We start from the raw sequence: 26,860 nt of genomic DNA on the forward strand, positions 1-26,860 counted from the left end.
CCCCCCCCCCCCCCCCCGCTTGGCTACGCCACTGATCATTAGTATTAACAGAGCGTAACCATAGCGAGCCATAGTTTCGTAGTACATGTGAAAAGCATACGACACGCTCGAGCACAGCAGGTGCTTATACAGTTTCGTGCTCGCCTATAGTGTTTTCTTTTGGAAGAAAATGAAAAATATATTGAGCGTAAAAGTCCTAATTCCCCTTTTTATGAATGTAGAATTTTAGAGAAAGATAATTTATCTTTTTCTCTATGAGACGTAAAAAATGTAAATCATACTATTCAACTTCTATATCTTATTTTATGTCGTCTTATATGTATTCATCTCTTTAAAACATTTACTTAAAACGTTAAAATTTACTTCTCAAAAAAATACGAATTTAATTTAACTCCAGATCATAATAAAATATTCTGCATCATGAAATCAGTATAATCCATTAAAAATCACATTGCATATTTATTAGCATTGAATGCTGTCTCCTATTATTAATTCCATGCTACTTTAATGATTTTTTTTTATTTATTTCGTGTTTCTTATCGGTTTTATAGAAATATAATTAGCATAATATCTCTGCCTCTTTTTACTAATAATATATCATTTCATACAGCAATGATACAAAACGTTATTTCCTTCGCCGATTATGTGTATCTATGATTAAAATGTGCATGTAAAAGCATGTAGTGCAAACCGCAATTAAAGCGAGATCGATCATCTCGCGTTTCCGCGTGTTATCGTCGACGCGCGTTTAATCACACAATTATCGGACGACGGCATATGTCATTACGTAATTTAGTGATCGTTTATCGCTTTGTATATTGATGAAGCAACTTCTTTATACCCGCAAGATTCGTTCAATCCTTTCTGTGAATAGTCGAATGAATCATTCAACAGGAGTGTATTATAAGATAAATCTCTCGTTTTAGGAAACAAATTGTCTTTGAAAATAATATAAAATTTAGCTTCTTTATATATTATAGTATTTCTATACGCGCACTATTATTAAAAAAAAAAAAGAACTAATATATGAAGATGTAATATTAAAAATATGTATGCTCAAACCCTTAATACACGGAGAAAAATGTTCCGAGTAATTTTTACTTTAGAAGACTAGTAAAAATATTCTGGCTACTTCTGCCAAACTTTTATGACAAACTGTACTTGCCTAAAAGTAATAATACCGGAGATGTATAAGGTAGAAAGTACATTAATATTATAGTAAATCCATTCAAGTGATTATTATCTTACAGTAAAGTAAATTATACTATTTTCAATTGTAAGAGCACGAACAACTCTAAAGACTTTACACACTTGTATTTTGTATCGCGTAGTAAAGTATAATAAATTTTGTTAGCGCTCAAGCAGACAATACCTGTCGATAAAATAAATACTATTAAGATGTATGGCAATTTTTATATTAAGAAAAATAGTACAACGAATTATCTCTCTATAGCGTCCCAATCATCATTCTCACGTTATTCGAAGCAGGGCACATCTTTAGCTATTTGTAGAAAAGTTGTACATATATGTTATTTCTTTTTGCAGTTATAAATAAAACCTCTATATAAACTTCCTGTGTACGTACGCGCGCGCGTATGTGTATGTGTGTGCGTGGGTGTGGGTGTAAGTGTAAAATTTCTTGTTAAGCATGTAAAATTTACTTTACAGGACGTAAATTTTTTCAATACGATAGCTTAAAATTTACTTTACAAAATGTAAAAAAATACCTTACAGAATGGTTGTATGACGATCGCTCGTTTACCAAAAAAATAAAGAGCATTTTACATAAGTGGATGCCTGTTCCTACAAGGCCTGCCAATTCCATACAATTTATTAGAATTCTAGCATATATTACTTTATATTTTTCTCCGTGTAGAAATGTATGCAATTTTTTCCTAAATACCCATCCAATTACTGCTAATGTTACTGTATTCTCATTGGATGTAACAATACTACGTAATAGAAATGGATAACTTAATAGTAGTTTTATTCAATCAACGATTGTAAAGCAGTCTTTCTAGGAAAAATATGTGCGATTTGCGTAGACATTTGCCCAATTACTGTCCAGTATTAATAGATTATTATTAGTCAAAATACTGCGTAATTCATTAAATATCTCTTTTGTTTAGTAAATAATTTTGTTTGGTAAATTTATTTTGTATATCTTTTGTGCGCAATAACTGCAAGTAAAGCGTTACATCTTGATTGACTACAAATAATTTTACTTTTCGGTTATTAGAAAAAGTTAATGTAACTATCGAGTAATTACTTAAAAAATATATGAAACTTTTACCAATGATTTAAAATTAATAAAGATTTATTTAAACTCTTTATTTTTTTTTGCTCAAATTTAACATGTTTATTTAATTATTAATTTCAACAGAAGGATAAGAGTTGATACGCGATAAAGTTACCTATCGAAAATTAAATAACGTGACAATACAGAGTCGAAAGAATTTAAATCGATCCCGTGAAACTTCTGCGAACGTATTTCGATAAAAGCAGATAAGAAAAAAATGTAAATGCGTTAAGTGATATTATAATGGCCGGAAAGAAGTGCGATCGTTATAACGATGGCGCAAGAACAAAAGTGAGCCATTCTATTGCATCGGCGCGCGATCGATATCGATGAATACAATCCGACTTTAATCGAGGTCATTAAAGCATTACAAGCGTGTTGATTTACAAGCGGTGTCAATTTGATATTTACCAGAATTCTGTTAGTTAGACAGAGGTGTTGCATTAAATTGAGAGAGTGAGTGAGTGAGTCTCGTGTAATAAAAGAAATATTTCACGAATAAAATTGGTAAAAATATATCGAACATAAAATAAAACGTACAAAGAATCTATTTCGTAGGTCGCTTAAGGGGTTAGTGCACCTTGAAACTTTCAAAGAATCGTAAAATTTTTTATTACTTAAAAATCGATAGTTTGTGATTTTAAGAATATAAATTTTTTAATCCGCGCGAATGCGAAATTCCAAATATTAACAAAAATACAGTCGATTATGTCATATTATTTTATATGCAAAATAACGTCGACTTGAAACTTTAATCTCGTTTTTCTTAAAATGGTGTTTTCAAAAACGATGGACACCAAAACGATTACAAGTTTCATCCAAATGTTTTGAAATTTTATTGAATTATTGTCAATTAAATTATCTAAAGAAATACCTTTGGTTTGGCGATAACTTATATATATTTTTTATAATCCATATTTTTATGTCGAATTTTTATGTGAAAATTGAGAATCTCTTTTTCTACAAATACACCATTTTCACATTTTTTAATATTTTTTAATTCTGCCAAGTATTTCTTTAGCAAATTTCATGCAGATTTCAAATAATTTTTTTTTATTGCAGCATACTACACCGCGGATGCCTTCCTCACAAGCAGGCCTCCAAAAAAATGTGCTGCCGCCATTTTTATTTATAATTATTGACAAATTGACAATTTTGTACACCAAAGTAGAAGCAACAAATATATATAAAAAGATTTTTTGTATCATGTATAGTTTTTTAATTATTACCTCCCAAAGTAAGGTATGATTTTAAGGCCTCCAAGGTGGACTAACCCCTTAACGGATATGTGATATTCTTCAATTTAATCGCGTGATAAATTATTGATATACGAATTGTAAACAAATTGAATTTTTCTAATTAGTGTATTTTATAATTAGTAATAAAAAAAATTTTTTAACAAAAAGTTTTTTGTTAAAAACACTAAAAATGAAAATTATATACATATAACTTTTATTACATACATATCGCTTCCAGTTTATATAATTTCAATCATACATATAATATGATATAATTTAAGACTTGTATGAATATATACGATATGTATAGTAAATATACAATAAAAAAAGCAAAACGCTGGTGAATATTTTCTCTTGTCTTAATTAATCTTAAAGTGCAAGTGACGAATACAAGAATGAAGGATTAAAGGAAAAAAGGTCTTAAAAAAAAAAATAGGGAATAAAAATAGCCGCACAATAGCAGTAGTGATTGTCAAATCGAAACAATAGTGAATTGGCTGATCGATAAGTCTGACGCTAATTGACGACGTAATTAATTCGTCTGACACGCTGACACAATTTGCCGATGTGAAGAAGCCATTATAGTGGCGCTAGCTTAGCGTCTCTCACATTAACGGATTGCCAAAGCCGGAAGTTTCGATAGCGGAAACGGCAAGCAGCGCGTGGCTATGTGAGCGACCCACTTCGTCCACCTCCGACGAAACCGAGAGTGCTTCGGGAACGTGCGTACGTTTTATGTGTAGTATACGTTTGATTGCATACAGCAACATGTGTAAGTGAGCGTTTCGCACGAAAGAAGTCTGGTTATCGCGCACGAAGAGCCATCGAGTTGTCGGCACTCTTCTCTCTCTCTCTCTCTCTCTCTCTCTCTCTCTCTCTCTCTCTCTCTCTCTCTCTTCTCTCTCCATCTCTCTCTCTCTCTCTCTCTCTCTCTCTCTCTTATTCCTCTCTACCCTTGTTTCACGCTTAGTCTGTTAAGTACATTTAAATTTTCAATTAACTTCCTCGCATCGTTTAATTTATCTTCTAGTAATTAACTCATTTTATCTCCAGTAATGTTCAATTTACTTTGTTCTGTGTCCCGCCTCCTCTGTTACGTATTTACCATATTTGAGAGAAGTAGAGACGCCATTACAATTGTGTTAAATTTCAGTGAGAATTTGTAGATACATAGAGATCCTTACAAAAACAATATTAGTATCGATAAGAAAATTATAAATTCTTTACATATTTTGCTTAGACATTTCGGTATTGTGGCAACGTGATATACGATGACAATTTGGCAATTCTTGAGAGAAAGGTTATTAATGGATGAGTTACATTTTACTTTTGAACTGCTACAGCTCTGTGACACTTTCTTTCCACATTCAAGGAGAAAATGATGGTGTGCGGCAATGACCCATTTTCACAACTGAATAGCTGCTGCTCTTGTCAAAGAGTAAGCATTCTCCATTGTCCTGAAGAATCGTCTACACGTGAACGTGTATTCGAACAAAGTGCGTACACCCATTTCCTCTTCGCTTGGTGAAAAAGAAAACTGAGCCCCAGACAGGTCAAGCAATAATAAATGGTGATACACTAAACATTTCTTTTTCAACAGAGGCGGAAAAACGAAACGATACAAAAAATATATATACAATGTGAAACAAGAAATAGAATTATAGATACTTTTAACTTTTACGTCGACCTAACTTTTAATTTAAAATATATTACGTTTCTCTCGGTAACAATCTCAAATTTACTTGAAATTTAATTCCGAGAAAATATGTGTCGGTAAAAATATCAACTTCATTTATATAGAAAATAAAACATTTTTTAATATTGTATTAATTAATCCTTCGAAACAGAAAATCTGTAACACAGTTTGACTAAAAAGTACTAATTAATTTCAAATTAACATAACTCTTATAAAAAAGAATATGAGTGTGTAAATACCTACAAAATTTCTTTTAATAACAGTAATTTGCAAACGTAACATAAAGAATACAATTGAATAAATCCAACAGACTTATCGTCAGTTTTGAATAATTATTAATTAACAGTATGCATACTTGGCACATTTCTATAACATTAAAATCAACAGCTTACATTTTTTATGTTTAGTAAAATAGAAAAATATTATAAATTTAAAACGGGGAAAAACCATCAAAATCCCTGAGGTATGTCTTTTAGGATTGACACACTCTGTTGAACATTATACATTCAAAAAAAGATCCAATCATTTCGATCGAACCCATGTTACCGCAACGTGTCTTGCGTAAAGGAAATGAAAGGTGAAAAGATCGAAGAAGAGAATGCGAGGGTGTAGAGATGGGACCAGGCGGCAAAAGCAAGGGAAAGCTAAGATCTCGTAGTAGGCATACATTTTAAAGGGATTCACGATGGTCGGATGAATTCTTTCTCACGGGGGTGGGCAAATCTTCCCCTCTCGTTAGGACGTAAAATCGAGATCCTGCGCGCCCCGAGATGTACCGTTAAACGAGCGCATTGGATTGCAAGAAACTGGGTTATCCATTCCTGCAGGATCGTGATGCCTCACTCTAACGGTACCAACTGGTAGAATTTCAAGCAGGTAAAAGGGCGAAAGGAACGAGTATGGTGCAACCCTTGAATCATATCTCTTCTATTTTTTTTCCCCCTTTTTTTTTTATAGTAACGTTTTCTGACATTTATTTCTTTGAAAAAAGAGCTTTTTCAAACGGTAAACCCTTTTCTAAGACTTTCTCTGTGACAGAAGATAGTTTATGGTAAGCCGCACAGTTATACAGCAATTAAAGGCATATATCAAACTTCTATTGCGTGACTTTTTTATCACATAGTTTTTTTAGAAGCTAAAATAAAAATGCTTGATTTATATGACACATACAACATCTATATTTATATATTTTAGCGATAAAAGTTGCTCTTTTCATTAAATGTAAATAGATAGGATATCACATTATTATAGTAGCATATCTAATGTACATATACTTATCTGACTACGTATCGAATTTTCTACTCGCGCGCGCGTATATTAATTACTTTTTCTCGAAGAAATATATTTTCGCACGCAATCTTTTCTTAATAAAAGAACGAACGAACCATTAGAAAAAAAGATATATATCACACATTCCGTTTTCGGATTAAATAAATTTATGCAATTTATATCCAATGTACAACTTCAATATTTACTTGTTGTGAAAAGCAGAATAATTTTAATCGCGTTGCTTATGCAAGACAATATGATATCTGTTCGGAAAGGGTTAAATGTTACGTGCAATCAGCGTTATCAACATCGTTTCTTGCGTTTTCTCTTCCTGCAAGAAGTCGTTACTCTCTCAAGGATAAAAGAAATATATCTTCGTCCATTCGGAAAATTTTGATTGATCGGCAAGTTTAATTGATATAGAGCAACATAACGTCTCTGAAGTTGTTGTTTCTTGCAAAGGACTCGTTACGTAAAATAACAGCGTAGGAATCTAATTTCTCAATTACGTAACCCCGACCGTGTGCGTTGTCCCGCAATATTCGATGAACTTTCTTTTTTCCCGTTTCTCCCTTCTCCGCTCCTGACCGAACTCCTACTTTCCTCTAACATTCTATGGTCAGTCTTCTTGCGCCGTCCATTGACGAACGAGAATTGTGACAATTCGCTGTAAAGGTCACTGGCCAGTCCACAAATTACCGGTCCGTTAATTTGTGCACAAACGAAGATTACCGGAGGAGGGATACAGAAGAGTGTCAAGGACGGACATCGGGAATGATGATGATCATGACGATAATCATGACAATCACGATGACGATGACAATGACAGAGCGACTGCTGATGCAGCGTCGCGTCGTTTTCTCGGTTAACACGGGAGAGTCGAAATGTCGGGATTGTTGTCGTTTCCATTGGAAAATAGTATTCTCATTGCACCAGAGGATCGTGCTACATTGTGCAACACGAGCCGCGCGTAACGACCGCCCAGTATAAAACGCGTGTATTACATAATATTAATCGTGTCGCGGCACCATCTCGTCGGCCTCCGCGCGATGATATAATAACGCGGGCACGGGCTCATCGCGGTATCATCGGCCGTTAGATTTTTTGCTCATCAAGCCGTCCCATCGTGCGTGCGTGCGTACGAAATGAGCAGGTCAGTCATGAAGCAATTATGACAGTAGGCCATGGTTAAACATAATATTTTTCTGTGATAAAAATAATAGTCGTCACACACGCTCTCTCTCTCTCTCTCTCTCTCTCTCTCTCTCTCTCTCTCTCATCATTAGAAACAGTATGAATCCGAATTAATTCCTCTTGTCACTTTTTGTAAACGCAAATAATCCTTTGAAATGTTTTTGTACATGGACAGTTGGAAAAAATATGTTAAATTTAACATATAAATCGCATGTTCCAAACGGTCCACTCAAATTTTTGTGTTAATTTAACATAATATGAATATGTTGAATGGCAACACGGATACTATATTTATACTTCAACAAAAATGGGGAATGTAATCTTCAATAAAATAACTCAAAGAGAGTGTTATGTGTACAATTAACATAATTATTATGACAAAATTAAGAAATGTTCTCTAAAAAGATGATTCGCCTAACAACACTGGCCATTATAGAGTTTGGCCCCTTGTGGACCAACGAGATATGTGATCTGCCACGGTGTTTCATCTCGGCCCCCACTACTGCAGACTCGTCAGTAAGGCATTGTAGTGGAAGCCTACCTTAGGCACGGTTGCACCAACATTACTTGATTTTAAGCAAGACTTTTAACTCTATCTATCTCGTATTAAAGCCGAAAGAGGGATAGAAACAGTTTAAGTCCCGCTTAAAATCAAAATCACGGTGCAATCGAGCCTTAGACACCTGGGGTTTTTAAAATCGAGGTTCTATATGAAGGGATTTTACGTGTCTCGAGAACTTGCGAGAATTAGCACTAGGTCTCGTTCGACCTCTGGTGGCAGGTCACCACAAGAGTAAAATCAACACTCTTATTCTGTAAATTTTAACATATTTACTAAATACGTGCAAGTAACCTTACTTAACAAAAACTTTAACCAGCAGATTTTTTCACAAAAATACACGTGGTTTTATTATTGTTGTTATTATTATTATTATTATAGACGTTGTAGACATATTATAGACGTCAATAAAGTTGTTACTATTAGTGTTTGGACAAAATTGATCACAAAAGCTTAGGGAAATATCTAAAGTTGAAACGTTAATTATCCATTTATTCCTCCAAGCATTGAAGTTGCACGAAGAAAAGATATTTCATCAGGGAAAGATATTTTAACGTCGCGCGTTTACGCTAATTACATTATTTAACAATACCTTCATAATTAATAGACGTTTTTATTCTTCCTCTTTTAACCAAAAACCAGTATCAGGCTGCAACGTGCGCAGCACACCCGGTACTGGAATGCATACGGCGCCTTTACACCCTCTCGTGTCATTCCCCCAGCGGATCCTTCAGAAACCGAATAAAAAAAAGCGAGAGCGCGATTGTCCGTCACGCGGCTCTCTGAGAGGGTGGGAAGAAGAAGGAATACACCCTACGCCTCGTTGCTATAATAGTCTAAGCGCGGCTCTAGCGTAGGCTCGCCTAGCCCACAACACGCTCTACTATGTAGGTCAGGGCTGGTGCATTCAGCGACGCGCGCTGCTCTTCCTCTATGCACCGTTCGCTCGCGTATCTACGACACACACGACACGACACGGTTCTCGTCTATCCGCGCTCTCTGTCTATAACGGGTGTCCGAGAATCCATCGTTATCGGTCGAATTGCTGCGTTCCCTTAAAAAAAGGAATTCTTTCTCTTCAATCCACAATTCGTAAAACTATAACTGTTCAACTTGCAAATCAAATTATATCCAATTTGAGTTATTATTTTTAACCATTTCTGGCACTGCTTCTGTTCAATATGTCGTTAATTTAATTAAAACAATAAAGTCAAATATTTAAAACCGAATGAGACAATGATGCCACAGCGGTGTAACCTGGATCACGGGTATACTTCTAAATAATTGCGTGTTAATTCACATACTACGTATGTAATTCTTTGATTGCGCGCGTAATATCACGAGTTAAATTGATTGACAATTATTGTTTTACATTTACATTTATATACGTGGATGCGGAAGTTAAAAATAATAAAATGCTCTTTAACTCAAGGGACTGATTGTTAACTTAGATATCTAATAATAAATGTACATTAATCTTGGTAAAATACCTCAAGCCCCGATATATGTGGATTGAACGCATTCTTATATTGTAATGCCTTTCGGATATGCCTTTCGAAGCGTTGTTATAATTCTACTAATTTTCATAGAAACTTTCTCTCGAATAATTGCGGGACTACATACAATTTGCGAAACTACGCGCGTTGCATTCGGTTTCTTGCGAGTTACAAACGAAAGTTGAACAATATTTGAATAAAATTGAGAGAGCAAGTCATAAATTTACAAATCATAAATTTACGATGTGCTACAAATATGAAGAAAAAAAAAGAGCATACTGAGACAATTTCAAAATTTATATTATTAAATGTTCGAGAGAATTGTTTATTTGTATAATTTAATTAATAAAAAAGTCTCACCTAAAAATAAATATAATATATAGATTGATGGTTGCAAAGAATATGACAGCCTCGTGAAAATTGGATTTTTCACGCAACACTTGATAGCGAGGAAAATTTTCCAACATTTTGTATTCTCTGTCAATTCATCGGCACGTAAAATCTTATTTTACAAAACGCTCGCAAAATCATGAGCATGCATCCAATGAATTGCCACTTGTAATTTTCCAGCGCTGATTCGCTAAAAAAATCTTTTCGTAACGAATTTGTGCCCCGCGGCATGTATCGAAACAGTTGTGAAAAACAAGAGCGCGAATTCGTACGACTTGCTCGAAAATGATTCGTTTCATTCGTTTTATTCCGACGCATTATTATTTCACTATCGATCAGTCGACATATAAAATTCGATGCGCGTTGGAAATTAATTGCGCGTCCGTCGGCTGATTATTTTCTACTCGTGATTGCAGCCACTAGTTGGTAATTAATGCTTGTGGGAGATATCGATCGCTCTACAGGGTGTCCTTTCAAACGCAGATAATATACCGATAGGGACTGTTAATTAGCCGGTCGACGTACATAACAAGTACAATCGATCTATAGGGTGGTATTCGATCGTCAAGAACGATTCATAATCGATACGAGAAAGATGTTCTATAGGCTCGGAATATCGATCAATCGATACAATCGTTGAACGTTCACCTCGCGATTTGAATGACCGATGGAACAGGATATTGCGCGTTAGTAAGAATCGCGAAAATATATTTCTTCCCTTTTTACGACTATCATCATTACGTCACATGACAGTGATACCCTACTACGGTATCGTGCGTCATGAAAATCGCATGTAGTTTGTTGTCAAGATAGGCATAATAAGTAGTAAAGCGCGTGTGTACAGAGAGTACATTTGTCTCTTACATGAAAAGATGTGTAAACCTCCTGGGTTTCATCCTTTTGTGGACTTAAAACTGAAGAGGTCAAGTCAAACGGACTTTGATATACAGTGACGTCGCGTCGCGAGATTTACTTTGAATTAAGAAAAGTAACGCTCAGACTTATCTTAAGAATGCAATAATCATATTATATACATTCTTAAGAAGACATTATATTCTCGCAGGAATTTAATTTCAGACCTCGACCTTCTACGTAATGATTCAGTTTCGAGAAATTTTAATTTGTATTAATGCGGATTAATGAAGAATAAGATGCCGCCGCTGCGAGATATGCAGCTGCTTGGAATATTCTTAATAAGGTTTATATACTATACATGCATATTCTGAATATCCCTCGTTTCCAAAACGTTTTTACAGCTTCCTCCACGTGAGTATCGAATTTCAATGATTCGAGAGGCGTAAATAAGAGAGTTCCGCTCGGTCGAAATGTATAAGACGCACGTCTCGCATCTCGAGATACAAACATAAAGTTTACGTTTCAACATTCCCCTTGTTTCTTTCAGAGGATTTTTTTACACGAAGGGTGGAAAGCTGCGAGACTTAAACCTCTCCAACACTAAACTGTGAATCTTAATCCTTATAAATACGACGCGGATTTATATTTCGATGTTTCAAGTAAAACTGTTACAAACTCGAGACAAGATTCATACGCAAAGAGAAACAACGAAAATTTCGTTGTTCTCAGGAATTATGATGTATATTACTACTTATGCACTGATAATTGGAGATACACTTGAAAATGAAAAACTTGGAACTTTATAGCTGTCACTTAAAAATTGTGTCCATGTTTTTTTTTGATCAAATAATGTTTAATCTCGAGAGATGCGAAATCATGCTGTGATCGCTAATTATCTTGTTACCACCCCGCATTCTCATGCGTGCCAAGATCGACTCATAAGCGGGACACCCGGTAGACGAAGGTAAGCGTCGTCGTGCCAACGTTCCAATAACCACCCGAGAGCGCAAGGACAGTCTACCCCAGTTTTCCTATTACGACCGCCTACAGCACGTCGTCCTTCACCCCCTCTGCACCCTGCTCCCGCGCGCGCTCGCCACCCTGCCGCCCTCCTCCCTGTCCCCCGACTCCCTCCAACTTGTTCCTATTCTCGTGGACACACTCTCTTCCGGGCCGATCGGCGTGGAAAATGCCGCGGGAAATCGATCTCGACCGGACGGAGCGGAAATTCGTGAGGCGTGAGACCAGGGTAAAAGGATGGACCGAGAAAAGGGCGAGCGAGGGTGATCATCGCGTCCCTCCTCTTGGTCAAAGACGCATAGGAACAAGTTCTTGGTTTCAAGGAGGAGAGAAAAAGAGGTGTCGGAACATTGCCTTTCCCTTAGAGACTATAAAAAAAGAAATCTTCGCGGAGGTTGTAAAGACAACGATCCGGTGGCGCTGCTTAGTCGAGTAAGATGAGTGAAAACAGAAGAGCAGACAGGAGTTACGCAGAATAAAAGAAACAGAGAGTATAAGAATTTCAACTTATCAGAAATCATATACTGTGGAATAAACAGGGTGTATTCCATAGTACACGATTTCTGATATTCTTATTCTCTGTTCCTTTTTTTCTGCGCAGCCCTTATATATCGAGAAAAAATAGCCGCGGAGAATCAGCCGGCGAGCTTTTTTTCGGATAAAAAAAAAAAAAAAAGAGAAAAGGGTAAGCTTCTCCTTCTCTTCGTCGCGACCGAGGGCGGTGCGAGGGAAATTAAGCGTGCGAAGAACAGCCACGGAAGGGTCCGGATGTAGGTCAGTTTCGCGAACGCATTCGGGGATAATTTTAAATCGGTTGCGTGCACCTGAGACCCGCGCGCGCGGTCTCCGATATTGACACCTCTTCACCGCGTCTCTCACTCTCTGCTGATTCGAGAGTTGTATATTATTTCTCATAAAAATTATGTGACGGTTTTACGGGATTAAGTTACTTAATTACTGCTATCTATAGACACCCTGACGTGAATAAACGATGGGTAATCGAATATAAATATCTACGTGAATTTTATTGTACAGGGAAAGCCACTAGAGTGGTGTTGAAACAATGTTATATTTTGAAACAAGAAATACAATAAAATTTTAATAAAATTTACTCAAGAGCTGTAAAATTTGAAAAATAGACCTCCTCGCCCTTTAGAAATTAACTATAATAAATTAAATAATTCAATGTTACAAATTCGCGAGAATAAAATTTCCTACGTATGCACCACCAATTATAAATCCTCAACTTTCAATTTTCAACTTTCCACATTCGCCTCCTTGCACTCTTAGTTTTACGCTGCCAACTTTCATCTCACAAATCACAGCCATTGACTTTCAAATCTCAATCTCGTTGTTCGTATCTTACGTTATCATTACAAATAATCTAGAAACGAGCGTATCTCAGGGAGCGTATCTTGGATCACTCATTTTATCACTGGTAAGGTAACTTTATGAAGTGACATATTCTGATTTTAATGAACATATATATGTGTGTGTGTCTGTGTGTATACATGTGTAGGTTATGTAAACAGATGAATTTAAAAAATATCGGTTGCAGTCCAAAAATGGTATTAAGGGACAGTCCACCCATCATGTATAATTTTCAGCTTTTTTTGCTATATATCAAAAACTGTTCAAAATATCAAGAAACATTTTATAGAAAAGAGGTTTTGATCTCTGTTTATTTTCACATCAAAATAGTTTCAAAAAAGTTTTTTGAAAATTTATATAAATAATAATTTAATATAAAACCCATTTTAGATAATCTATAACTCGCGACTAAATTCAAAATAAAATTCTGCTTATTATTTTATCCACATAATTTCACATGTCTTAAACGTAAATGTGTATCCTGGTATACCACAATATTTTGCGTATGTGTTTACTTCTTTGAATGTGTCTATATTACATGACACGCAAAATAGAATTTTGTTTTGCTCACGGATTATAAATCGTCTAAAGTGGACTTAAAAGATTTTTTCATATCATAAAGTTTTTGAGATATAAAACGAAAAAGTCTGAAAATAACTTTACACATCATGTGCCACAGATTTCCGTGATTTCCAGCAATACACTGAAATAACTAATCAAGAGATTCTCAAATTGCATAAAAAATAATAATTTCCAAACATTGGACAATTTCAAGCTTCGGCTTCTGTGGTACACCTATAAAGATTGGTCAATATGTCAATAGTATATATGTATGTGTAACGTAAAGCGTACTTGGTGATATTGAGTACGTTTTAAAATGTCAAGTATTATTAAAAATAACAAATTTCTATGTAGCGAATAGAATATAATTCGCCGTGCGCGTCTCGTCAAACTAGTAGAGAGAGAATGTGTGTAAAATGTGTATGTATTAAATTCTTAATACTGTATAGTTTTGTCCAGGAAGTGATTTTAATACCACCAAGAGTACGTTCATTTGCAGCACGGACGGACGGAAGAAAGTTTCGCAATGCTCGAATATAGGACACAGCACACTTATCCTTTTCAGAAACGGCAAAACAACGCGTTGTTTTGTAGAGACAGCGATACTTCAATCGCACCGAACTGACAGTCGATTCGTCGAAGGAGAGGAGAAATCGTGTATTCTTCTCGGCGATGCGACGCGACGCGACGCGCGGAACACCACCGCACCGTCTGGATGGAATTCGTAGAGCGGACAAAAAGAAAAGAGGGAAAGAACGAGTCGATGAAGCGAGCAAGCTGCAGTGTGCACGCAGGAGGGTGCACACAGACAGGAAGCGAGAGTCCTCTTCCTTCCTTGGCGGGCCAATATCCTGAATCACAATGAGCTCGCGCGCTTCCTCGAACCATTAGCTATTTAAATACAACCGCCGACGGCCATTCCGTCTTCGCGGTAGTTACCGGCGGCGAGCGGCGCGGATGTTCTCCAATAATAATATTCCCGATATGCTCGTAACGAGTATTGGATATTGTTTGAGAGCATTATGTTCGGGTAACGATATTCTCTATAAACTACATAAACGATTGTTACGGTGGCATCACAATTTTATCACATTAATCTTCCGAAGATGACGGTGAATTCACTCAATATAAGTTTCTCTTTAACAAAGATTTATCATTGAGTGAGCCCAAATCTGTAACACTTTTGGAAAATCTACAAGTTCTTATTAAACTAAACTTAATATTCTTTTCTTTTTTATACGAGATACGCCGTTTTGTTTTCTTCAAATTAATTAGTGCCTTGTAATTAATATTAATTAAATAAGTCTTACAGATCCAGCAATGGTTACAAACTTTAGCTCCGAAGGGTTAAATAAATGATATTCATGTATCATCCGCAAAATGTGTAACTCAAATCATTTTCATACAAACTGTCTAGAATGAATGGATCACAGCTAGTAGGGAAGGATAGATTAAAGACAAAAAATCTCAATTATCAGAAGGGCCGCGTTAATTATGTAAAAGAGAGATAGAGAACGATATCCTCGTCACGTTTTACAAAATAAGGCGACAAACGAACGGCGTCTATCATCAGAGCATTCTCGAGACTATATCAGGTTAACGACATCATCCGGCGATCTTCAGGGCGTGTCCGGACTCGTTTTCTTTTTTTTTTTTCTCCTACCGTAGACTGCTAAGAGAAAAAGGGGATGAGAAAGAGAGAGAGCTAAATCCCGTGCAGTCGCTGATTAACCCTACGGTCGACAGACGCTGCTTTTCCCCCGGGAGACGATCGAAGCGTCTTCATTTCCTGATTAACTCACCGAGCCACTCTCGCAGCTTGTACGTTCCGAGAGAGGAACGCAGCCGGAAGTAATCCGTCTTTCTCTCCGTGCACTTTCGCGATCGAGAGGAAGTGAGAAAAGCAACGCGCGCGAGAGGAAGAGACGCGCCGAAAGAGAGAGAAGAATGGCTAACTCGAATTCACTTCGAGTGATTTAAAGGCTGAAATTGTCTCTTCCTTTTGTTCTTCTACCTTTCTTACCCTTCTTCACTTGCCATTACGCGTCCTCATCCTCCTCTGTCTTCTATCAAATTCCTCGCGTCGTTATTCTTATACTGTCCGTATGATTTCAATCACATGTCTTAATAGAATGACAATCGACTCTGTGGCTACGTATGCCAGAGATTTCTTTCATTGTCAAGTTAATTATCGAAAGAAGTTATAAAAATTATACGTTTTATATTTGAAAGTTTTGACTCTTGTCATTTTGTTGTTTATTTTTATATAAAGGTCCTTATTTCTTTTCTATTAATTATAATACATTATGTATTTTGAAATGGTATATGACATAAATGACGACTAATTGCGTTATTAAAATATTTAAAAAAATGTGTCATTCGTAAAATAGTAGCTGTCTTTACTAAATTAATAGACAAATTGGATTAGAACTAATATAAGCAACATCTTAATCATTCGAAATCGAAGCTATCGCGCCGATGTTATTATGCACTTTCGCACCGGGTGGCGATCCGTAATTTCACTTTATCTGATTACGTGGCCGACTTATCGCTTGAGTACCCCGCGCTGGAGAGCGATAAAATAATTTCTGCCGTCGTTCTTCTCCCTGTGCGCTTTCTTCTTCTACGCACTCTTTTGACGCGTGCGATAACGATTTTAACATCATTACATTTCGGCGAATCGAGGGGACGCTGGTTCACCCGGATTCGTTAACCGGAGCAGGAAGTACATGATGACTTTCGCGGAAACTGCCGAGACAACCTCGACTAATGTGCGATTAATTTGCATTCTTTGTGAAGGTCAAAATTACAGAGAACGTGGAATGTATCATCATCCAATTAGGTATGATTTCAAATAGCGCTCTCTCTCTTTGAGAAATTAATTTTTTATATGCTTTCTTGTTTTTCATATGCTTTTTTGTTACTTTTTTATATAGGAGCGCTGTAACATAATCTGTAGAACGACAAATCAACGTAAGATCATTCGGTATAGGCAATGCAACGTCAACGTTTTATGAAACACAGAGATTAATACAAACTGATATGTACAAAGAATAGTATAAACAAACAAGTAATTTACGATTTATTTCACTGGACGCGCGTTACACAAAGCGCGTTACACTTGCAGCACTTTGGTCGCATAATTCGAAATTACATATGTTTTCGGACATGCGAACTGCGTCGATGCTTTAGTCATAATCATCGAAGCACATATCTTCGAAAGGCAAAACTATACTTGATCGAGACACATTTGAAGATAACCATAACTTTGCAATATGCAACTGATTATTCAAACGACGCGACGCGGTGCGAAAAGTATTTTAAATCTGAAATTTTTTTCAAATACTTCGGGGCCGCTAGAAGTGTCGATTAAGAATACTATTTCATTTATACGATAAATGTATATAGGACAAAAAGTAGTACAGCGGCCTAATAAACAGTAAGAAAAGCGAGTTTTTACAAATAACAAACGAGAAATATCTATCGTACATATTAACTATTATTTCTTTCGTGTTTATATAAATTATAAGTTTTCACAATGAAAGAAGAGAGACACCAAAAAAACATTAAAACTCTCAAATTCGAAATATATTGTAATGATGTAAATAAAAAATGTGTATGTGTGTTTAATTATCAAACAATTATTAGATATGTTTAAACTTAATTAAAATTCAAAAATTATATATAATATTAATATACTATACGTATAAAAGTTATCTCTAGAAATAAAGAATTTTAAGAAAAAAATTAATGTGAAAAATGTACGATATATAATATATGAACAATATTAATAAAAATATCCGTTAAGAGAACGCTGGAATCGTATTATCGATAAAACTAACGTTTTCGTTCCTGTCCAATTTCCTAGTAATCACAGAATAAAAATTTCTTTTTCACGATTAAAACATACGTGCCAACATAAGCTGTTCCTGGTGTATTTCGTGTCCCACAAGTTAGAAAAAGTATAAAATTACAGTTTATCCATTTTACCTCAATATGGCGATCAATGCTAAAGGAAAAATGGATTTTAAAAAATTTGTAATTTTTTCTTTTTTCCAGCTTTGGACGAATATCGTGGAGAAGAAATTTTTATTGTGTGAAATTACTACGAAGAAATGGGACAGGAACGAAAAGGTCAAAAACACTAGTTTTACTGATAATACCAGCATCCCTTCAAATAGAAATGCAATGAATTACATTAAATCACGGCGTATAATAGCAATTGATCTGTTGGGTATTATCAGATATTATCATTTAAATACAAAAAGATTATTTAAATTACCTGATTTATGAAAGTTTCGAAATCTTCAGTGTGTGTGTGTGTGTGTGTGTGTGTGTGTGTGTGAGCAGATGCATCTGCTCGTAACCGTTATATTCCTTCCTGTCTGGCGTTTCAATTGAAAAAAATTAGTTGCAATATTCACTTTTATGTGACATTTTTACATAGATAATAATAGTGTGTTTCAAACGATGAAACGCATAGCGTGACATTTATCACTAATTTAAAGAAGGTCTCAAAAATCCAAGAACGTTGCAACAGATTGAGGTTTTATTTTTCCAAAATTGCTTATACAGCTACATCCGGTGGTGGAGCCGAAGTAATAAATCTTAAAAAAAGAACTCATCAAATATATGTCAAGATGTGTTACACATAAGCGATACGTGAGACTTTAATTTCGTTGGGGTTGGGGCAGGTCACAAGGTATTATCTACACGCGAGAGGAGAAAGAGAGAGAGAGAATGAGAGAAAAATAAAAAGAGACAACGGCCCCGCAGAGTGATAACGATTGCGAAGTAGATTATGCGAAACGGGTCGACGAATATCCTCCATTCGTCGCCGCGCTACAGTCGTCGTCGTCGTCGTCGCCGCCTCACAGAACGACCTTCGGCTTGCGTAATATTTTTATCGGCCGAAATTACGCACTGGCCCGGCGAATGCGTGCGCACCTCGGATCATACGCTCGCACGAGCATACACGTCAATCGAACAGCCGCCAATAAAATACAAACGACACAATCATTCTTTTCACGTCGATCAAATTCGCTATTGGAAATACGAGAAGAGAAGAGAAAGAGAAGTTTTTATAGAATATAGAGGACATTTTTCATTGAAAACAGAGCTTCGCTTTTTGTCTAATTTCAAATGAAGAAATACAAAAAATACGCTAAGTTGCCCGTCATCATTAGTTACCTTATCGCGGAAATGACACATTGTAACAATCATGAGTTGCGAATGAGTTGCTCTTGTACGATAACATAGGAAAATTGTTTCCGTCAAATAGGTGTCCAAATAGGCAAGTACCTGGTTAATGTATAATTACACAACAGCCTTAACTTTTAAGTGAATTCGCTGAGTAAGTCAAAGCAGAGCCAATTTGCCTAAAGTGTTACACACAGTTGCGGAAAGCTAAAAACATTTGTCATGACATTATAACCATTTCGAAATTTGGAGAATTCGAGAACAAGTACTCTCCTTTTCCTTCCTCGGTAGAAAAAAAAAAAAAACACAAACAATATTGGTTGAAAACCTAAAATAACACACTTAACACATCCAGACCAGCCTCACAGTCGAGAGATATAATACGTGAGAAAAACTTCCCTCGGATGCGAGACGCAGACAGACGGAAAAATATCGGCCAAGTGTACATCGATTCGGGTCATCATAACTGTGACTCACGGTATCGTCTCATGAGGTTCTTCTTGTAGGGTTTGGTGCCGGGCGGCCTGGACCGCGACCTCGTGCCGCCGCCGCAGCCGCCGCCGGTTCCGCCGCCACCGTCCTTTGTTTGGTGATTGTTGTCGGAGCAGGAGTCGTCGGAGTCCTCGGAGCAAGTCCGATCGTCCCGCTCCTGGCTGTACTCGGACGCGGTGGCGAAGCATTCCCGCAACCTAAGCGCGGCCGCCTCGTTCCCGTAATCGTCGACGGGCAGATCCTTCCGTTCCTGCTGCTCGTCCTTGTCCTCCCTGCTGAGCTCGGCGTAGTCGCCGACGCGGACGCTCAGATCCAACGGTTGATCCTCGAGCATGGTTACTCTCCTCTGGCTCTCTCTCTCTCTCTCTCTCTCTCTCTCTCTCTCTCGCTGGCGAACAAGCGCTTCTCTAATTTCCTCTTTCTCCACTATTCTACCTCCACACCTTTCGCCCTACCAGCCACTACTACCGCAGGACACTCGATGCGGCATTCCGCGCGATTCCTTATCCTTCCTTCCAGGTAATCCCAAACGGCGCACTTCTCTCCAACTTTATGACATTGCACTTCGCGGGGGTCCCCCGCCCGCCATCCGACGCGCACAACGGATGTCCTTCGAAACGGGCCTCGAACCTCCTCTCCTTTCCAACGAGGTGTTTGTCCTCCCACTCCCGGCCGGGCGGCGATAATGACCGGCGCGTTACACTTCCGCGCTTATCGTTCGCGATTACCTTTCGTCGCGTCGCGATTCACGGCGAAAGCAGGAGCCGAGGACGACAGAGAGATGAACGAATCTTTTCTAATCGATCTTAATCGGTTTAATTAACACGCTTAACACGCTTGAAAAGTGCTGTCGTCGGTGACATGGCAATTTGTGGCTGCTATGCTAGCGCGATCCTAAGAAAGAAGAATGTACGATCGCGCGATAAGGAAACAGAGGACGAAGAGATCCTTCCCGGGAAAACCGCGCAATGACTCCAACCTGTCAAAGCACTCTCCCTCTCTCTCTCTCTCTCTCTCTCTCTCTCGTGGACGACCGACCGCGGCTGTGTGGAGGGAAAAACAAAGATTATTTCACGGTCGCGTGAAAGACAGGAGATCGTTCACACTCGGCGGAGTCGACTAGATCCACGTTTTTCACTGCGAACGACGGTCGGAGACGCGGTATCGCTCTCTCTCTCTCTCTCTCTCTATCTGTTACCCTCTGATAAAGGGGGAGAAAGGGAAAAGAGACGCGCTGCCGTGGAGCGTAACCGCGTTCGCCTGCACCGTGGCTACGGTCGCCGGTGGCACACTGACTGACTCGGAACCGGGGTAGCCCGCTAGTCCAGAGTCTCGTTCACTCTCCAGACTCTCACACTCCGACTCTCCACTCTACCGCACCATACCACGCCGGGCCGGACTCGAGTTCTCGTTCGCGCACGTCACTCGCGCCTAAGCGTACCGGCCGCCGCGCGACAACTCGGTCGTCTCCGTCACTCGACTTCGGAGCCGCTCGGTTCGTCCGCGCTCTCGACGCTCACCATACGAAGAGGAGGGCCGCAGTCGGCGATGCGGCGCGGCGCCGTGATCACGATCGCACCGGCGAATTACCATTGCGCGCCGCATCCTCGTAGCCTACCGCAATGTCGCGCGGTAGTCCCGTGATGACGTCCTCCCTGCGCAACACCGTCGGTCTCTAAAAATAAATGCCCCCTCCCCCCCCCTCCCCCCAAGGGAAAGCTATTTTTCCGTCTATTGGGATAGGACGCACTGCGGGTGCTGACGCACCCATGCCTTGCGTGACATTAACCTTCGGTCGTCAACGTCGAGAAATACGAGTAGTTTTGGATCTCAAAATAAGCTCGAATAAAACAAGTGAAGCAAATAATAAAGGCGCTTTACGAGATAAAACATCTGACGCGATAAAATATTGGAATAAAAAAACATGTCTGTCTGTTTTATATTGGAATACCAATTTTGCAAACTTTCTTTTAAAATTCAAATATAATTGGTAAAAATTAACGCTATAAATAATGTATCAACAGTTTTAAAAGATACATTTAGTTATTATATTGTTTATAAGCTATCTAAAAATTTAATTCATTTTGAGTAATATTGTAGGAGTACGAATTCTTTATATATTTTATAATCCTAATCCGAAAATATCATAGAGTAAGTCTATACATATAGTTAATTATTTTAGTAAACGCGTATATCTACTTAATTAAAAATGGAATTTATTTGCACGTGTGTATGTATAAAGATGAAAAGTTTGGGATATACATTTTACTTCTATCCACTCTTAAAAGGTTAATTGATAAAACAATATATATTTCAAGCAAAGGCTACGAACCATAAATAAACAATTACAAAATAAATAATATTACAGTATCTAAATTAAGCGATCTAATATGAAATGTATTTAACCGGTTAGACGTTTCGACTTCGATCGAGTCATTTCCAATATCATAAAACAAAACGAAAGTTACAATTTTCTAAATTAAAAAATTGTAGTCGGATTAAATTCGGCAAGAAAAAAATTGATAATAAATTCATCGCGAAAAACTCTGCAAAAGCTTTGTCATGACATGTTTTATAAAAAAAAAACAAATTTGTCGTCTCGCCGCATAAATACTCAAAAATGCGATCGAGTGCAGTCTATTTTCGCGCAAACCATCTCCGTGTCGCCAGCGGCGAACCTCGCGCGGCGAACCTCGCGCGGCGAACCTCGCGCGGCGAACCTCGCGCGGCGAACGTCGCGTAGCGTCGCAGGCAGAAGCAAAGGCAGAAAGTCCGCAACAGCTAGTCCGGCTTGCGCGAGCCCCTGACATTGTTTCCGCCTATCGCGGAGAGAGCGGGGCCCGTCGCGTTGCGTCGCGTCGCGTCGCGTCGCGTCGCTCGGCAGGAAGAGGAGAGCACGGGAATGCGAGTGCGGTGCGGCCACGCGGTATGGGTGAACGTGCATGGCGAGGTCGCCGGGAGAAGGAACTCTTCCAATCCGGCCGCGGTAAACACAGGTGCTGCAACTATACGCTGCGTGCAACGGCCAGATATGCGAGTCGAATTTCGACGCGATGACGTTTCGTAATGCCGCCGCGCCGCGCCGGTCGATCGGACTCTCGTCCATGTCACGGCGACTCGCTTTCGTTTACCGAAAAAAAGCGGCCGAGCGTAGGCGCGAGACACATTGCAGAAAATACAGTAATCCTTTCTCCGTGCAGGAGCGATCAATTCATTTTGTTCGATCGCGAGAATAATAGAATATACATACCGACGGACATCTCGAATTGAGATTTAACTAGGATGATCCGACGCATCGATAGCTTCCGCGAATTCTTTTGTCATGGCATCGCATACTCTGTTTCAACGTTTTCAAATCCTTGTCAATTCGCGGCATATTAGACTAAATTACGTCGTCGAGTTACATCGTTAGGTGAACACTTCTGCATATGTCTTTTATTAGATATATCACTGACACAATATATTTAGAAATTACTAAAGATTTTAATATTAATTTTATTGTTTTTGAAGTGTGATTTTTTTGTTATCTATAATAATATTACTGTAGTTAAAATGAGAATAAACACAATAAATGAATATAATAGTGACAATTTTCATAATTTAGAAAATATTTTTTACTACATCTTACTTTTTTTATTTACTTTACATTTTTTTTGCTTCTTTAGCTTTTCGCCTCTACAAAATTTCTTGCAAACAATCATAGTACCCGCAGTACATTAGTTGAAAAATTCTGCTCTAGTATCACGTTCCATGTGAAATCGCAATGTCAATAAATTCTTGCAATATTAAACGAGTACCTATTGAGAATAAACAACAAGTAGAGGAAACAAAGGCTTTAAACGGTAAAGCTAAATTTTTAATATTTCGATAATCTTTTTTTTCCATGTAAATTTATACACTACGTAATTTTAATCCTGCAAATTACGCCCTGAATTTAATTTTCAGTTATCATATTTGTTGTTTTGACATCGAGAGCTTATTATTAATATTTAATTTTTAGTCTTGAAATGTAACCTTAACAAAACTCGAATAGTATAATATCACAAATTAAATTAACGAGCAATAATAATATTGATACTCATCTTAGAAAGATCTTACTATAATCTGATACTAACGAGCATTAAAACCTATAAATAATTTTGTTGCAAAATATATTACCTCGACTAGGATTCTTGAAATAATTTTTGCATGTAATATCATTTTCGAATTAAAGATATAAATCTTAGCTTTTCAAATTTATTTTTTCCATAAGAAAATTTTTCTTAGAATAAAGATTCGATCAATTAAACGATAATTAAACGTTCCGTAGAATAGTATTCTATGAAAGTATAAGTCGGCTGTGTGATTTGTAATTTCTCGCGAAGCGAACTTTTGCGCATCGCCGATAGTATAAATCGTTTGGATTATCGGCGACCATCTCTCGCTGTCCAGCGACACCAAAGTCTCATGTATTCACGAGGGTGCGCAGGAACCCGGCGGGTCTAGATCCAGGGAGCGGTGTTCGATAGATCGCGATAGATGACGAATTATTGGCCTGACGGAGTCCATCGCCGGAGGCGCAGCCAGAGGACAACCGGCAGCGGTCGATTCTCAGAACGTGTCGCGTCATTCTCAAAAGGATTTCCTTGACGAGAACGCTGCTCTCCGTCGCGATGCCGTCTATGACGTTGCGTCGTACGGCATCTAAACGAGTTCTTGTCAGAATAGCAATCCAGCTCTTACGAACAAATAAAGAAGAAGACGAATGAATAGCATTAAAACTTAGGATCAAGGATTGAATACTGAAAAAATCATATTCAACAATTCAATGAAAGTAAGTGAATTCAAAATAGAAAGAATAGATACCTAATAATCTTATCAATTGTGTCGAGACACTTAATACAACGAATAAAAAAATTGATACAATACTGTAACAGACTCGGATTTGAATATTGCAAGCGAAAACAAGTGTTCAGTTGTATGCCGGAAAAATCTATGTTTCCATACATATAATTTAATTTTTCCAATTATACTTAACTTGACTTACTTATTTTAAGTAATTTTTGGATATAATTTTGTATCCTATCTCTTCTCGTAAACGAATTGTAACGAATTATAATTCGTTCAGAATTGAAGAAAAATATCGTATCCCGGGAAAAGTATAGTAATCGATAAGAGTAAATATCCGTATATATAGCAACAAAAAGCATATTAGAAGAATGATAAATTTCTCAAATAAAAATTTAATTGCATATATATTAAAACAGATTTAAAAAAGAAAAGTTTAAAATGATTTTAAAATATTACAACAAGATACAAAATTGTCAATATAAATTTAATATTGAAGTATAATACAAAAAAGTTATAGATTGATTCACAAGGACTTCTTCAACAAAGAGTATTCAAATGGAATTAAGTGAAAAAAGCGCAAATAGGAGTCAAACGTGGTAATCGCGTTGCGCGAAATTAAATACAATTGTAACAAATTTATTAAATTAAGACATTTATATGTTTCAGCTCATTTTTTAGTCCTCAGAGACATAAATTACTATTATAAATACAATATATACATGAAAACTAATTAAGTCAGTATCGTTCTTTCATTGAAATAGTCTTTCTGTCTTTTGACTTTTAATTGCTTTTTCATTTCATTTTTGACCATAAACGATGTACTTTAAAGTTTTTTAAAATCATAACTACATTTAAAGTATTCTACGTTTTAAGATGAATTTGGCTGACTAGTCGACAGTTTAAGAACTAATTTTTGACTAAATAATTTGTTGCTTAATTGTTTACGATATGGTTGTCGTTCTAAAGTACAGAAAATTTTCAGCCTTTTGAAAAAATTGAATTTGATATACTTTTGGGACTATGATTGGCATGGCACTTTCGCAGAGGGACTACAGATTTTGCGCTTCATATTGTCTACACGTTAAAAGTAGCTAAAAATATAACCAATATGGGCTATAAGTCTACAGAATCATGATGTAAATCTTATCAAATTATATATTGTCATAATAATGGTGCGTCAACTTTTATTACAATTTTTTATTTCATTTTAAATTTCGGGAGTTCTATTTCATTATTAATTCGTATTTGATCAAGTAATGCGTAATTCAAAATAAATACATATTATAATAAATCTTATAAATAAATATTTATACGCCGATTCCAAATCTATACCACGCTATTTACAACATCTACACAAATTTTCCATCTGCTGGTTAAAGTTTTTGTGTTAAGTAAGGTACACATTTAAATGTACCTAACATATGTCTCTTAAGTTAAATGAATATAATAAATATGAAGTGTAAAGTTATTGAAGCGATTTAAAAAATATGTTAAAGTAATATAATTTGTACGTATTTAGTAAATATGTTAAAATTTACAGAATAAGGGTGTTGAGTTTACTCTATAATGGGCAGCAGTGTTGTTAGGCGAATTGTTTCGACAGAGAATATTTGTTATGATACACATAACTCTCTTCGTTTTATTCAAAATTACAGTCCATTTTGGTTGAAAGATAAACATGGTATCCGTGTTACCATTCACATACTCATATTATGTTAAATTAACACAAAAATTTGAGTGGACCGTTTGGAACATGCAATTTATGTTAACATATTTATATAAGTATTACATTTTTTTGTATGTTTAATATTAATTGACGTAAGAAAGTTAGATGCATCTGATTATATTCAACTTGAAACACTGTGTCGTATCCACAATGGAGAAAGAGAGAGAGAGAGAGAGAGAGAGAGAGTAAATGATATTTTCCGATATGCATGTTGGCGATCGTGCCGTCACGGTGTTTTCCTTAGAGGATGAACTCATCGATCGAACCGTGTCGTACCGGACACGACAAATAGCCTGAAAGTTTTATCGCGGCTTGCACAACGTGGCGCGATGTAGCGTGTGCGTTAAATGCCACATCTATGCGAAAGCCTGTGACGAATCGCTTTTAAGGATCGATCGAACGATCGATCGAACGCTAGTTCGAAATGCGTTGTCGTAATCCTTTCGACACGACGTTTGTGATTCGATACGATGCTGAATATCTTAAAATTCATGATACATACATATGTCGTCTTTCTATTAGTCGTATAACATTTAGAACAATTTTTACATAATAATGTAAATAAAATGTATCATATAAAAAATGTTGAGTATACTTTCTCAATGTCCTGAACATATTGGAAACTCATTTGAATAATATTCAAGTTTGAATTCAACAGTGATAAT

At 37.0% G+C, this 26,860-nt stretch overlaps 1 protein-coding gene across 2 annotated transcripts in view; it reads right to left on the reverse strand.

Annotated features, from left to right (window-relative positions):
- The window catches only part of LOC108773062 (Ecdysone-induced protein E74), a 97,758-nt gene extending 77,311 nt beyond the window's left edge, over window positions 1-20,447 (reverse strand). For both annotated transcript variants that reach the window (XM_018538780.1, XM_018538779.1), the window contains exon 1: window positions 19,625-20,447. In XM_018538780.1, the coding sequence (XP_018394282.1) occupies window positions 19,625-19,973 (349 nt within the window). In that variant the 5' untranslated portion in view covers window positions 19,974-20,447. The remainder of the gene's footprint in view (window positions 1-19,624) is intronic.
- Window positions 20,448-26,860: the final 6,413 nt, after the last annotated feature.

This window comes from Cyphomyrmex costatus, unplaced genomic scaffold (genome assembly GCF_001594065.2).
Source record: "Cyphomyrmex costatus isolate MS0001 unplaced genomic scaffold, Ccosl1.0 scaffold198, whole genome shotgun sequence".
Taxonomy (NCBI): domain Eukaryota; kingdom Metazoa; phylum Arthropoda; class Insecta; order Hymenoptera; family Formicidae; genus Cyphomyrmex; species Cyphomyrmex costatus.